Below are 15,135 nucleotides of genomic sequence, written 5' to 3'. Positions count from 1 at the left end.
TTTACAATGTGAACATTAAGTAGTTCATATTGATAAAGCGAAAGAGATAAGTATGCATGCCAACCATATGGTGTTGACTACTCGAGTGAGTGATCAACAGATCTTGACACCATAATTATATTCAGATTTTTACCAATTAAAAAGAATTAATACATCTCACACACACCAATCTAATTTGATAAAAGTCTTCTTTATATATACTTTAGTCCTTTCTCTGTATATCCCATCTCATTCTTTAGGAGCTAGCTCTTCAAGTTTTGAAAGAATACCAAAAATCATGGCTAAATTACTCGCATAAATATATATATCGAGATATTTCCACATGTCTTATGTATATTGAATGGTACACTAGAATATACTCGCATATATATATATATATATATTCGCTTCAGTCATGTCTTTCTCCATTAATTATATATGTGTGTATATATACAAATATATGCTCCCTTCACTCTTTGTTTTGTCTGAGACATGAAAGCATGGGCTTAGGAAAAGACAAGTCTCTGTGAATTGTGTTGTGTTGTGTGATATGATTCCAAATTAAACGACACCAGTTGCTGAGTTTGCAGATAGAAAACCTTATTATTCTGTATGTAATTAACAATTCGCTGACAACATGATCAACTTATTAGGCAGCAAACTACAGGGTTCGGTTACTAATGAATTAAATTGGGTAATTCTTCCTTTTTTCTTAATTACAAATCATTGTAAATCAAATTACTGTATGCAGAAATGCTGTTTATTTGTTCAAAAATGGAGGTTATCATTATTTCAGGAGTTTCTAGTCACAAAAAAACTCCAACTAACCCATTGATGGTTTGTTGGTGCCTTCTTTTCATCTTGACTATGTGGTGATAGAAATGTGGGACCAATCACATGCAGACCAATCTCCCACAACTGATAGAAAAATCAGTGGTTTGATTGGATAAGCTCAAGTTAACACTAGCTAGGTTTAAGTCAAACACTAGAATCTTTCAATGTCCCCTATAATTATTAAGAGATTAATTTATTATTAATCAGGTTAGCCGCTGAAGTCTAATGGAGGTTAATTGGTTTTCTGATGTCCAACCAGGAGAGAAGAGCAGCAGCATAGATAGTGTTGTAGACAAGCGTTTTAATTTAGTAATTACAATCTCAGCAAGTTGGGAGTCTCTTGTGGGTAAAACAAACCGAAGCTTACGTGTTAGCACGAAAACAAAATAATGCATGCCAAGCAAGCAATATATACATATATATGCATCATTGGTTCTAGGGTTTCTTCCCACAAAGCTTAAGTTGCTTGGTCAAAAGGTAGGTGGCACTCCCAAAAATGGTGCAAATTGAAGCCTCTAGAAAGTCGTTGCCTTTTGCACCCAATAACATGAACAAAGGGCACCCAACAAATAAGCTAACTTGGGTGTTTAAACTTTGGTGGTGGGTGTGCTCATCATAACTTTGGTTCAGGTGGGACTAGCTTAGAGAGTTAGATTTCTACAAAGATAATTAATGAAGAATGTGTAAAGTATTGGATGCAGAAGGATTTAATTGGATTGGATGCTTTTAGGGTTTTCCTTTATATATATATATTGTTTGTTTGTTGTTGGCATGAATTTTTTGGGGAGAAAATAAAGGAGCAAATTAAGATGTATATATATATATTCATAGATTTGAAAACTTATAATACACTTGAAAAAAAAGGTCATTAATTCTTCCTTAATTTAGAGGAGAGCTTTTTGACAATAATAACCAAAAGAGTAGTTGGTGAGGCATAATAACATAGAAAATCAAACTCACTCCCGCGACTTTGCCCGAACCAATATATTATCTTTCGATTGGGCCCCATTTTTAACTTCATTTATGCCATGAAGCTTGATTTCGACATCCACTTCACCTTACAAAATTACAAAATTACAAATCAAATCTCTCTCTCTCTCTCTCTCTCTCTCTCTCTCTCTCTCTCTCTCTCTCTCCCCTAATTAATCACCAGCTAGCTAGCTAGATAGAGAGAGTCACCCTCCACTTAAGTTTGATCCAAGTATATAATTTAAAATCCAAATTAAACCCCAGGTGATTAGAGTTTAATTAAGTATCGTCTCAGTTCCTAGTCACCATGATCCAATCAAGTTTTGGCACAGTTAAATAATGCACGCCTTCAAATGTGACAAATCAAGCATGCTAATTAGCCCCCCGAAAGTAATCCCGGGGCCATGGAGTATGGTTCTCAAATCAATTAGATACATTTCTAGCCATGTGATTATCATCTCTGCCTTGGTTACATCTAATTGATAGAGAGAAAAATTGAAGATAAGCAGTCCTTTTCTTGTAAGTTGTACGAGTAGAGTCCAACCACAGGTCATCAACTCATCACTGACCTCTAAATGCAGCCATGTTTATATAATGGCTTGTGTTGGAAAATGACTTTCAACAACAAACCAACCAATCAACTTTCATTTCTGCGTGGGTCTTGGATAATGCATTGCCACCATTTATTTAACACCATTTACAAATGAAGTGGGGGGTTCATGTTTCAACAAATATCATATCCTTTTGGAATTTTACTGGTAAGATTATGTTAATCAGTGCATTAGTTTATGCATGCATGTGGTTGTGCAAACTCCTTTTTCTTTTCTTCTCAACTCGTAACGATATACAGACAAAATGATAATATATATATATATAACAGTGCATTAGTTTATTAAAGATACGGTGAAATTGAGTTTTAAAAAATAAAAAATAAATCGAAAACCTAATTATAAATTCAATATTACTAGTCCAAGTACAGATATTCCAATAATGAAGGCAACAAATTGAAATTAATTACTCTAAAGAATTCAGGATCACAAACTTCATAATCTTAAAAATGTCGTATACATAGTTTTACCTTAGAAATTCATTCACGTGATGAGAGAGATAGACTATAGAATCGGTAAGTACCGTTGAAGGAGGGAGATACGACTAGAGGGCTATAGCTGCTAAGGTAGTGAAGTCCGTGTTAAAAAAAATTAGCATTGATTTGATATATGCATGCATCTGTGTGAATTGGGTACACATAAGATGTGAAGTATGAATAAGTCCTAAATAGTACACATATATGAGTTTCTTGTGGCTTGTGGTGGGGCGCCATACAGCTGCAATGATCTCCTTGTCGGGGGTGCAAAATATATGTTAATGTAAGGGAGCATATAATATCTATCCACGACCATGATCTAAGCTCTAAGGTACAAAAGAACAAAATTACCAAAGTGTTTTCTCATATCGTATCTTGTTGTAGCGAAGCTAGGCTGGGCTCTTTTCATGCCTTTTTATAGAGGTAAGAGGTTCAATCTGAACCTAAAAAAGGACGCACGGATTTCCAATATAAAAGACTTTAAGTCCCACAAACTTGACACTTGACAGGGCATTCACTCTTTAGCTTTGCTTTTTTGTACAGTCCTGCATGTGCTCTCTCTCTCCCTCTCTCTTGTGTGCTGCACAAACCAAACCAAACCAAACTTTAACTCAACCATGCTTAAATAAAGTACTTCAAAATGCCACAGCAATGGATTTTGCATGTTGCATAAGCCTTTTCAAAAGATGTTATTTCTTAAAGATTACTTAGTCCATATCCTAGACTTTTGAGAGGGAATATTTACTTGCTGACTTGACTTCAAAGCAATTGCAATTAAATTACATACACAAAGAACAGAAGCATACAAAGACCGATTGAAGTCTAGGTGATGATAGTGAATTAAGCCAATTATTTCGATTTAAGTTACTTGTGAACATCGGGGCCACATCACATCAATCAAGATGAATGTCCTCTATATATAGTTCAAGCTGTTTCTTATTGACTGGGATTAGTGAACTTGAGGGATCCAAAGCTTGAGGTTCTCCCAAGCATATTTATTTAGTTTGTTCAAGAATGAATGGTTCGTGACTAGTTGTCAGAAATTGACCTTATTCACAACCATACTTGTTAATTGCATTTATATCATTTAACATGAATTCTCTTCAATTTTCAAATATTTACACTCCGAGCTCAAGCAAAATAATATTGGCCCTTTTGGAACTGTTTTTTGCCAAATACAGTCAACAGCGTTTTTAATTCTTAGAAAGCGCTTTAACCACACTAGAAGCACTCCCAAACAGGTTAATAGACAGCTAGATTAAAAAGCTTTCCAAGCACCTTCCTAAAAGCTCTGTATGCTGGAAACAACAATTTGGAAGTACTTAGTTTGATGAAGATTTACACTTGATGATTTCTCCGAACTCTAAAATAAAACGTGAATGGGACCCGCCATGCATCGACATATATTATATAGTGTCCTCTTGTGAAAACTACTTGACATGCATGACAGATTGGTTTGGTAGGACAGTCCGAAAGTAACTCAACCATGAAACACCACCATCGTACAATAGGATACGACACATCAACTTTTTTAATTCTTGCAATGTTATGTTCCCATCGTAGCTAGCCCTCTGTAAATTGTAATGCTAATCCATGAAGCTCTCCAAGGAAAGGCCCCTAATTCTAATTGGTCTTTTAGAAAAGGATGGACAGCCTCTCCACTATGGCTATAGCTACTTTTAAACAGATGTGCAATGCAAGTCCCTACAAAGGCATTTTCTGCGAGGCTCATAGTCATAGCCTCGCTACGAACTACTTTAACAATGGAAACCAGACAAACCGAAGTGTTTAATGTTTGTACTAACTACCCCCAATCTGAAACCAGTTTGTATGTAGATGTGCACAGTGCATGGCATGGGGTCCTTGCCAAAACATAGAGAATATTGAGAGTAGAGAGTGGAAAGTGTAGAGAGAATGAGAGAATGATAGTTGTAGAATATTTTCTGATTTTTCACTTATGTTTCATTACTTACAATCAACACATATATATACAAATTCCTAAGACATTAGTCAAGCCCCCCAAGTTAGGCAACCAACCAAGTTAGGCAACCAACCAAGTTAGGCAACCAACCTAGTCAAGCCCCCCAAATATTGTAGGTGCCAAACATAGTAGGTGCCAAACATTAATTGACTACATAATTAACACATTAATTGACTACATAATTAACACTCCCCCTCAAGTTGGTGCATAGATATCACTAATGCCCAACTTGCCAAGAGAGTTGTGGAAAGCTATAACAAGAGACTTCCTTCATTAATATGTCTGCATCGAGCTTCTTCTTAATAAAATGTCGATCCACTTCAACATGCCCCCTCACGTGGGACCACTACATGGTGGGCCACACGTGGAGCAAAGGCCACATTGAAGTTAATCATTTCGGTCTGTCGGTGGCAACACCAAATCCAAGTGCAGCCGGTTGGTCGGTAGATCACATAAACCATGCGAATAAGGCAAAGGCAAAGCAAAGAACACAGAAACCCTGTGAACACGGTAAGAACACAGAAACCCTGTGAACACGGCAAAGGTAAGGTAAAGGACACAGAAACCCTGTGAACACGGCAAGGATAAGGTAAAGGACACAGAAACCCTGTGAACACGGCAAGGACACAGAAACCCTGTGAACACGGCAAAGGTAAGGTAAAGGACACAGAAACCCTGTGAACACGGCAAGGACACAGAAACCCTGTGAACACGGCAAGGACACAGAAACCCTGTGAACACGTCAAGGTAAAACCAAACCCTAAAAAGAAAGGGTAAGGCAAGGTAAGGCAAATAAAGGCCAGATAGGACAACAAAACCCTAAAGATAAGGCAAGGCACGACAAAGGCAAAGGCAAGGCAAACCAAACCCAAGAAAAGGCAAGGCAAACCAAACCCAAGCAAAGGCAAAGGACAACGGGCATGACCACATCGGAAACACACCGGTAAAGGCAAGAACACGGTAGAAGCAACAACAACATTGTCCTCAACAAGAGACAACAACACTGACAGCAGCAAGAGCAACACTGGTACCAGCAAGAGCAATATAAGGCACTGGCACCAGCAAGACAAGGCAGGGCAGACAACTGTGGCAGTAGCAACAGCAGAGGCAACTTCTCTTCACTCCCTCTCTCCCCCTGAAGAGAAGGGGTCGATGGAGCCATATGATCAGTGGCACTGGCACCAGTGAGAGAAATCTAAGACACTGGCACCAGCAAGAGCAATATAGTAGGCAGCAACAACAACACTAGCAGCATCACAAATACTTCCATTATTGCAGACACAACTTCTCTTCACTCCTCCTCTCCCCCTGAAGAGAAGGGGTTGTCAGAACCATAAAAGCAGTGGCACTTGAGAAACAGAAGCTGACTGAAGCTCAGATGTAGAAGAATCAGTCATGGCAGATAGGTAACAGAATTGCAGCGGAATAGATGAGCAGCAATGTCACTCCCCTTCAAATCCGACGACGTATGAGAGTCGAGATTTGGAGAAAGCAACACCGGTAATGACAATAAAGTTGCAGCACCCAAATAAAGTTGCATCTATCTCCCCCTCAAATCTAACACTGGTAGAGGGTCGAGATTTGGAAGAAGAGAAAATGAAATAATAGTAAAGAGACTCAAACATGCCAGTCTCGTGGTAGAAACAAATGCAAGGAAAGGTGGAATGGAGATGGGCATCCGACAACTGGAGAAAAGGAATAAAAGATGGAAAAGAGTCTGCAACCCAAAAAGAAAGAAGGATTAAAAATGAATGAAGGTGGATGACGTGTATGCACACATAGAGAGAAAGGGATGAATATTGTATAGATAGGGTAGGTGATGTGGACAAGTGTAAGAGGTGTTGAAACGGAAGAGGCATATGGTGCAAAACAAGTCCAATAAAATAAAGGGAAAAGGAAGCCAAGTTATTGACGTGAAAGAGAAGAGGTAGCAAAGAAAAGATTTTCATATATATATATATAGGTAGATGTTGTGTAGATACAGCTGCACCAAAATGGATTCAGTTGCATCCTCAACTTATGATACTCGCAAGTGCACGAGCCGTTTGGTAGTATAGCATATGTAAGTGCGAGGTCGATCCCACGAGGATTGGTGATTGAATGATCCAATTCATTTTCCCTATACAAAACAGAAACAAAAACAAAGAACATGAAAGAAGGAAAAAAAATAAGAAAGTAACTCAAGCAAATAAGTTTCCAAGTTCAATTTAGATTAATGGATTGGTTCTGGCTAAAGTATGATTAAGCCATGGTGTGTGGTCATAACCTTGTGTTCCTAATTCCCTAATTTGATCATTTGTTGTCTAACCTAAAATTAAGCATTAGGAACCCATTAAGCATAGAAGAACAATTTAAACAACCAAGCATGTATCTAATCCCTGTTGTCGAATGTCCATACATACTCTTCCTATTCATAGTTCAATTCGAATTAAAGCATGGTGTCTACTCTTAATTCAAACCAAGATAGCTAACATGCAAGCCTAAATGGTGATCAATCATTCAAACTAGCATATTAACTTATAAGCATAATGAATAAGAACAAAAACCATAATTGAAACTTGGAAACTAATTCAACTTGAAAACTTAAGAAAAGAATTTACATTACAAAGAAAAATAAATTACAACTAAGAAGCAAAAGGAAAGCTAGAATTGAGAACTAGAAAGCAAAATTAAGAGAATTTGAGGGAGAGAAGGGAAGGGAGCTCTAGAGAAGTGTTTGAGAGCTCCCCCCCTTGGGGTGTGTTTACAAGCTTGGGAAACCTCACTATATATAGGCCTAAGGAAGCTGAAAATCTGAATTAAGTATGGCTAATGCATACAACACTTGTTTTATAAAATCTGAAATGGTTGATGCACTTCACTAATGCATACAACACTTGCATTATAAAATCTGAAATGGTTGATGCACTTCACTAATAAATCCCACCAGCAGCCCTAGCTCATCTTCATGTCACCATGACCAAGCTTCCAACCAGAAATAATAGCTCATCCTGAGGTCAGCATGACCAGCAACTTCAAGGGCTTACGAATTGGGCTTCCCTTAAGCAAATTAAGACTTTAAGCACTCAAACTTGAAGTTCAGAATGTCTTCTTTCCAGCCATATATCATTTGGGCCAATCCAAGGTCGGAGGAGGAAGTTAAGGCCAAAACAAATTGCTAACTCATTTTGCGCGCTGATAAAATCCATCCTGAGCATGGCTCTGTGTTTGCTAGGTAACAGACTCCACAATTATCCAATGGGGCTGAATTTCGGATATGTTATAGTATACACCCATTGGAACAACTTTCATGAAGAATGTGGCCTCATCCGAGCTATGTAGGTTGCTGAAACAAAGCTTGCAATATGACCTACGAAACTGGGCAGGCAGGGGACTGTAGCCAAAATTGAGTTTGTCTTTAAGCTCTTCATCCATTCATCCAAATTAGGCCCTAACATGCATGGATTGCATCATTTACTATCCAAAGCCATCATTATTACCTAAAGCTCAATGAACTGAAAGATAAACACAAAAAGGATTAAAAGCACAAGTTTAACTCAAAAACATAACCAAATCATAAGCTAGAAGGGTACAAAATGATATACAATTATGAACCGATCAGTAGACAGAAAACTTTGATACCCACCAAAACATTAAGCACAAATGTGGTGTGCATGAGAACGAAGAGATGAGGAGAAAACACCCGTGGGTAACACCGAGAAAAGTGAAAGGCAACAAGGGAGAAGAAATATACCAGACAAAAAATGGGATGGAAATACAGTGGAAGAAATAATTTAAGGAAATAAAAGGGAATAAAATAAGAAGTATGAGATTGGTGGTGAGAAAAGAAACCATAAAAAAGAGAATAGTAGTATTAAGAAAATGGAATGTAACAAGCAAGACACCTATCACGTGGGCACAAGAGGAAATGATGAAGAAAGGCAATATGTGATAAGAAACAAACAAACAAAAAAGGAACCCACCAAAAAAAAGAGAGACAAAGAAAGGGTGCTAAAAAACAAGAAGGAGAAAGAGAGCTCAAGATAGCAGCAAAGAAGATAGAGACCAGAAAAGTCAAAGAAAAAACATAAGGAAGCTCGTTAGAGCTTGAGAGATGATGCAAACACCAGAGTGGCTGTGCAAAGGGAACAACGGCAATAGTGTAACTCGGCATGACAGAGACAAGGCCGAGTAGGAAAAGGCTCAGCGAGCGGTGACGAGGCTCGCGGAGGAAAGGAAATGGCTCGGTGAGCGATGACGAGGCTCACGGAGGAAAGAGATCATGGTGATCAAGGAACGTACTGCCCATAGGAAACAAATTAGGCCATCGTGGCCAAGGGACTTATTGCCCATAAAGATAAAAAGAGAGGAAATTTAATGGAAACAAGAGAATTTACAGCAACATGAAAAAACGCCAACGACTCTCAATTTGATAGAGGATCTTAAGGATTAGCCATTAGGCTCTGATACCATGCCAAAACATAGAGAATATTGAGAGTAGAGAGTGGAAAGTGTAGAGAGAATGAGAGAATGAGAGTTGTAGAATATTTTCTGATTTTTCACTTATGTTTCATTACTTACAATCAACACATATATATACAAATTCCTAAGACATTAGTCAAGCCCCCCAAGTTAGGCAACCAACCAAGTTAGGCAACCAACCTAGTCAAGCCCCCCAAATATTGTAGGTGCCAAACATAGTAGGTGCCAAACATTAATTGACTACATAATTAACACATTAATTGACTACATAATTAACAGTCCTTCACTCGTACGATCACAACTCCTTTGCCAAAATCCCATCACAATATAATTTTACTACATAGCTTTCTTTCTTTTTTTCTTCTTTTTTTTGGGCCAAAGTTAGGAAGGGGAGGGGGATTTTCTCACACGCACACTACCAAGGTATTATAGGAGTTCGAACCGGAAACCACTGATCCCTAAGTCAACGCCGGTCATAGTTTTCTTTCTAAGTGTATCATAGTTTTTCAGCATATTTCTTACAATATTTTTTTGGATCTCATCTCACTACTATACATCCCAATGTTGAGAAAAAATGAAAAACGCTTGAACTCTACCAGTATCAGGCCTGTGTAGGCCTTACCAATAAAAATAAAAAAAACAATATCAGGCCTGTTTCTTAGTCCAATACACAAGTTTAAAATAGTACTGGGCTTATTAAGATTGGGTTAAATTTTGACCTTCTGGGCTTATTGACCAGTAGTAGGTTCCGCTAAAGACATTTATGCCTCCCAAGAAGAAAAAGATATTTTTTATGCTAGCCCTGAAGAGTTGACTCTATATCATGAAATCAGAACAGAAAGAGAGCTCGAATCAGAACAGAGAGAGTAAAGTATGCGCAACTCGTTACCAATCGGCCGCAAGTTTCTTTCCACAATCGTGCAGATCTGGCACAACTTAATCTGGAAAGGCATGCACCAAATACATCTCTGACATGAATTTATTTGAGAGAATATCAAATCAACCTTGATTTCTTTCCGTATTGTATTAAGAAGAACCTGTAAGATATGGTCTTAATTGACAAAGTGTGATTTCCTAGGACCAAAAAAATAGTGAAATTTATAAAACAAGGTTACTAACTTCAGGACCCTTTGGGGACTTGGTCTTAATCCATAAAATATTACAAATTAATCAGTCGGCGGCTGTTTTTGTCATTGTTCATTAGGCAGCGATGGTTTTTCTCCTGCTGGGACACAAGGTCTCCAGATCGTCTCCTTGCCCAAGTCCATGAGCGCAATGCCTTTTGTGGTTAAATACGCTCTGATCTGATCACTCTTTGCAAAATCTTTGTTTTTCCTTGCTAGTGTTCTCTCTTTAATCTGATCCAGCACATCATCTTCCACCAGCCCTGCTCTCTTCAATGCCTTCACTTTAAACTGCTGCAAAACCTGTCCAATGAAGTACACCTTTGTTGTTGATAACTTCGAACAAAAATAAATTCACCTTAAAAGTTGAAAGAAACAAGCAAGAAGGCATCACCTCAGAGTACGAATCAGAGGATAGCAAACCCAAAATGTTCAGAAGTTCTTGAACTTCTTTCTTTAGTTCGACTAGTGACTGAATCATTAATAACTGTTGTTGCCTCTGCTGCTTCTTCTATAAAAAGTAAAAAATAAAAATATTTTCTGTTACCCCACCACAGCCATACATACACACACATAAAGGAGGAAGAGAGCACATCAAAATAAAAATATTAGTGCAGCACGCTTGAACAGGATCCAGATTCCAAATTTTTACCTTGAGTAGGTTCAAAGAACTGTTTATTAACTTTAAAGCGTCTTGGAAAGCACCAGTCAATATGTGCGCAGTGTTCAAGTCATCGCACATTTTAGTCTCAAACTCATTATGTAGCTTACTGATGCATTCTTGGGCAGCTGGAGTAATTTTAACTGTTCTATCATTTTTTTCTGTGCCTTCCTTCAGGCTCCCTTCTTGAAATGGAGATAAAGCATCCTCACAGTCTTGCAAGGTCTAACAATCACAAAACAGCAAACTATAAGACACTAGATACTGATAAATAAAATCCATTTTTCTGCACGTGAGCCCAAACGCCTGTTTGAGGTTGAATTAGCTTCTGTTTCAGGAAATTGAGGCACCGTTAAGTACCTCTAAAGAGTTATCTATACAGTTTAACTCCGGAAAACAAAGCATACACAAAAAGGGAAACCCAATTGCAACCTAAAAGTAATACAATTCTGTTTCATCTAGATCAGTATTTTACATATATTTCTCTTGATTAACATAGAGCCCAAAAACTAAACTTCTAGAACCCTACATCAAAAAGTTTAACGTCTAATTCCAACAGCCACCATTCCAGAAGATATTGACCAAATTGAAAATTTTCAGGAATAACCCAACAAGACAATAATAACAATTTAAAGGCAAAATGGCCAAATAGACAGTTTGGCGCAAATATAATTTCCATCAATGCAAGACACTTGCTGGAAAAGAACTGAGAGACTTCCAAATGAGCATGATTCAGATTCAGATCCAGATAAGCCACATACCTGATATATGTAATAAACAGCATCTGAAGAACCTTCCAGCTGGGAGACTGTGTAGTTGAGCGGAGACCGATAGTGAGCACTTATCAAGAAGTGTCTCAAAGCCAATGGATGGTACCTCTCAGTAATCTACAAGAGAATGGAATTGTAAATTAAATTGTAATATAAGCTGGAATATATAGAAGCTCTAAGAAGCATTAAATAAATAAATAAAAGTTAGCTCAACCTACCTCACTAATAGTGAAAAAGTTACCCAAGGATTTTGACATTTTCTCATTGTTATTAGTAACATGTCCATTATGCATCCAGTAACTCACACTGCTCTCTTGGCACGCAGCACAGCTCTGGGCAATCTCATTCTCATGATGTGGAAAAATCAAGTCAATACCACCACCATGAATATCAAAGTTGAATGTCAGATAATGTGCACTCATCGCACTGCATTCAATGTGCCATCCAGGTCTTCCAGGTCCCCAAGGGCTGTCCCAACTTGGCTCACCAGGCTTTGCAGACTGCAAATACATTGAAATATAATAAATACGAAAACACCATAAAAAAACAGCAAGAACGAGGTAACTGATTTGGGTTTCCAGACCTTCCACAATGCAAAGTCTGCAGGATTACGCTTTCTAGAATCAACAGCAACTCGTTCACCAGCCCTATTATGTTCCAACCTTTGTCCAGATAACTGGCCATAATTTGGAAATTTTTCAACAGCAAAGAATACATCTCCATCGACTGCATACGCATAATCTTTGTTGATGATCTGCAGGATATAACAACCATTTAGAAAGTAATTTCTCTCCCAGAAAAAACAAATACCATCACAAAAGACAAATGTCCATAGGTTTATCAGTGTCAAAGTCGATTCAGAAGGACTTTATTATTGGTGACAGAGATAAATTGACTCGAACCTCCAAAGGTTTATCAGTTTCAGCAAACATAAACATCTATGAAACAAAAAATGACTCAAAAAGGACAAGCATGAAATTCTAAAATTTTAAAAAGAAAAGAAGCGCACACATTACGTTTACGTATTTGAAGCACTTACTACTTAGAAATTTAGCATTAGATTAGGCATTCAATAGAAATGTCCCAATAACTTTCCAAACATCAGAGAGTATTTCCCCCATTGTACGCTATATGATTCCCTATAAATATATCAACAACGTTCCTGCACTAATATGCTAACTATATGCAAGTATGCATATATAAAGAGAGACGATAGAGAGAGAGATGGTAGTTCATATCATATCTCATAATACATAAGCAGAGCAAGCACAAAACCTGTGTTATCAAATCCTTGATATGTTCCATGTGATCAGAAACACGTGGCTGATGGGTGGGGATAAGGCACTGGAGATCGCCCATGTCCTTGAGATATTCTTGGCAAAAACGATTGCTTAAACTCAGCGGGTCTTCCCCAACCTCATTTGCTCGATTAATTATCTGAAATGTCCAAATATTAGCAATCTCAACATGAGCATTTAAGTACTCAATGAAAATGAAAAAGAACAAGAACAGTCAGGCAATAGATCATCAGTGTTTATTAAAAGAAGATTCAAAAGATAAATTTGTATGAATTACATGTGTAAAAGAGTTTCAACCTTAATATCAGGAAAATTTAATTTTAAAAAAAGGTAAGCAGATTTGTGGTGTACTTCAGTCCAGCCAAAAGGAAATATTTTAACTAAAATGAGATAGCATAATAGAATTATGACGACGACTGAAACATTAAACACTGTAGTTTACTCCTATAAAGCAAGAATGTAGAAGAGTATTGTTAATGTTTTAAATGAATGAAAACGAGAGTCCACACTGATCAAGGAAAAGAAAGGACGGAATGCAAACAAAATTAGCTCATTATAAGATTCAAAACTCTCACCTTGTCATCAACATCGGTGAAATTCCGAACGTATGTAACCTCATAACCCAAATGCTGTAAGTATCTGCAGAGTTTCAACTTAATGTTATGCATGCCAGAAACTAGTCTTCAATTCTATATATAAGATCCATGTAAAGACGACAACTTAAATGCTCCAGGCAATAATATTATTATGTCAAAAAGATCTTGCTGCGTTTGACAATGGTCAACCAAATAGCTTTATCAATCAATAAAAAGAAAGCCTATGAATTAAAACAGAAATTCCCCAACAACAAAAAAAACATGCACATCCTAAATGCAAACCTATCAAATTCTACACTAATCAAAAGCACAATAAATAATAAGATCGAATGTTTGAACCTGTAGAGAACGTCGAAATTGACAGCGGCGCGAGCGTGGCCGAGATGGCTGAGAGCATAGGCTGTGACACCACAGACGTACATGCCGACCTTGCCAGGTACTTTTGGCTTGAAGATCTCCTTCTGGCGACTCATCGAGTTATAAACCATAAACTCCTCTTTGCTGCCGGCCATTCTCAGACTACCCACACTCTTGCCGCTCAATCCTCTGTGTAAATTTCTGAAATTGAATTCAGAAAAACCCTTACCTCTATTTTACGGAGAAGAAGAAAACCCTAGAGCTAGATGGATTATAAGTTCCCCTTTTTGTTCCCAAATAGATTCGCCTTGAAGGTACGCTTTTTCAATTTTTTGGTCAATAAATAAAGGTTACTCTGACTCTCGGAGTAGTACACACGCAGGCCAAAATTTAAAGAGTTATTTCTTTAACACCCCTAAGGTTTTTACATTTTTTACAAAACTTCTTGAGGTTTTTGAAATTACAAAAAAACCCCCTAAAATTTTAAATTATTTTCACAAAATTCTTTTTTTATTGATTTTTAATTCAAACATTGATGATTTTATAAATAAAAAATTCTTCAAATGACAAATTTGGCCTTTGAGATTAGATTGTATATACTTCATTGAGGTTAATGTTGTCCTTTGCATAATTTGTTTTCAATGAAATCATCAATTTTTGAACAAATAATCAACAAAAAAGGGTTTTGTGAAAGCAAACTGAAAACTCAGGGGTGTTCGTATAATGTTTGAGACCTGAGTGGGTTTTGTGAAAACACAAAAACTTCAGGAGTGTTAGTGTAAATACCTCAATTTTAAATAAAAGAAAAGAAAAACGGCGTGATTACAGACAGTAAATGAGGCAGGTCAAAGTCTGCTCGCCGGTTTTTTTTTCTTTTCTGTTCTTTGAACAGTCAACGCCAGAACCCAGCGACTGGGCCTGCTGGACCCGATTCCATTCAAAAGTGGGCTGCACCGGGGCTTTTCTCCTATTGGACTGCCATTCATGAGGGGGGTTTTATGGAGTAAGTACGATTTACATT

General features: G+C 37.5%; 1 protein-coding gene across 1 annotated transcript; it reads right to left on the bottom strand.

Annotated features, from left to right (window-relative positions):
• Positions 1-10,302: 10,302 nt before the first annotated feature.
• On the bottom strand, positions 10,303-14,449 carry LOC110764100 (Cysteinyl-tRNA synthetase, class Ia family protein). Its single transcript, XM_021967021.2, has 9 exons — positions 14,097-14,449; positions 13,737-13,800; positions 13,139-13,300; positions 12,447-12,617; positions 12,082-12,363; positions 11,855-11,980; positions 11,085-11,318; positions 10,827-10,943; positions 10,303-10,735 (listed from the first exon to the last, which is right to left on the bottom strand). The coding sequence occupies exons 1-9, from the start codon at positions 14,267-14,269 to the stop codon at positions 10,499-10,501; spliced, it is 1,566 nt and encodes a 521-aa protein (XP_021822713.1). The 5' UTR covers positions 14,270-14,449; the 3' UTR covers positions 10,303-10,498.
• Positions 14,450-15,135: the final 686 nt, after the last annotated feature.

This window comes from Prunus avium, chromosome 1 (assembly GCF_965620075.1).
Source record: "Prunus avium chromosome 1, drPruAviu1.hap1.1, whole genome shotgun sequence".
Classification (NCBI taxonomy): domain Eukaryota; kingdom Viridiplantae; phylum Streptophyta; class Magnoliopsida; order Rosales; family Rosaceae; genus Prunus; species Prunus avium.
This window is presented reverse-complemented; position numbering and strand designations above follow the sequence as displayed.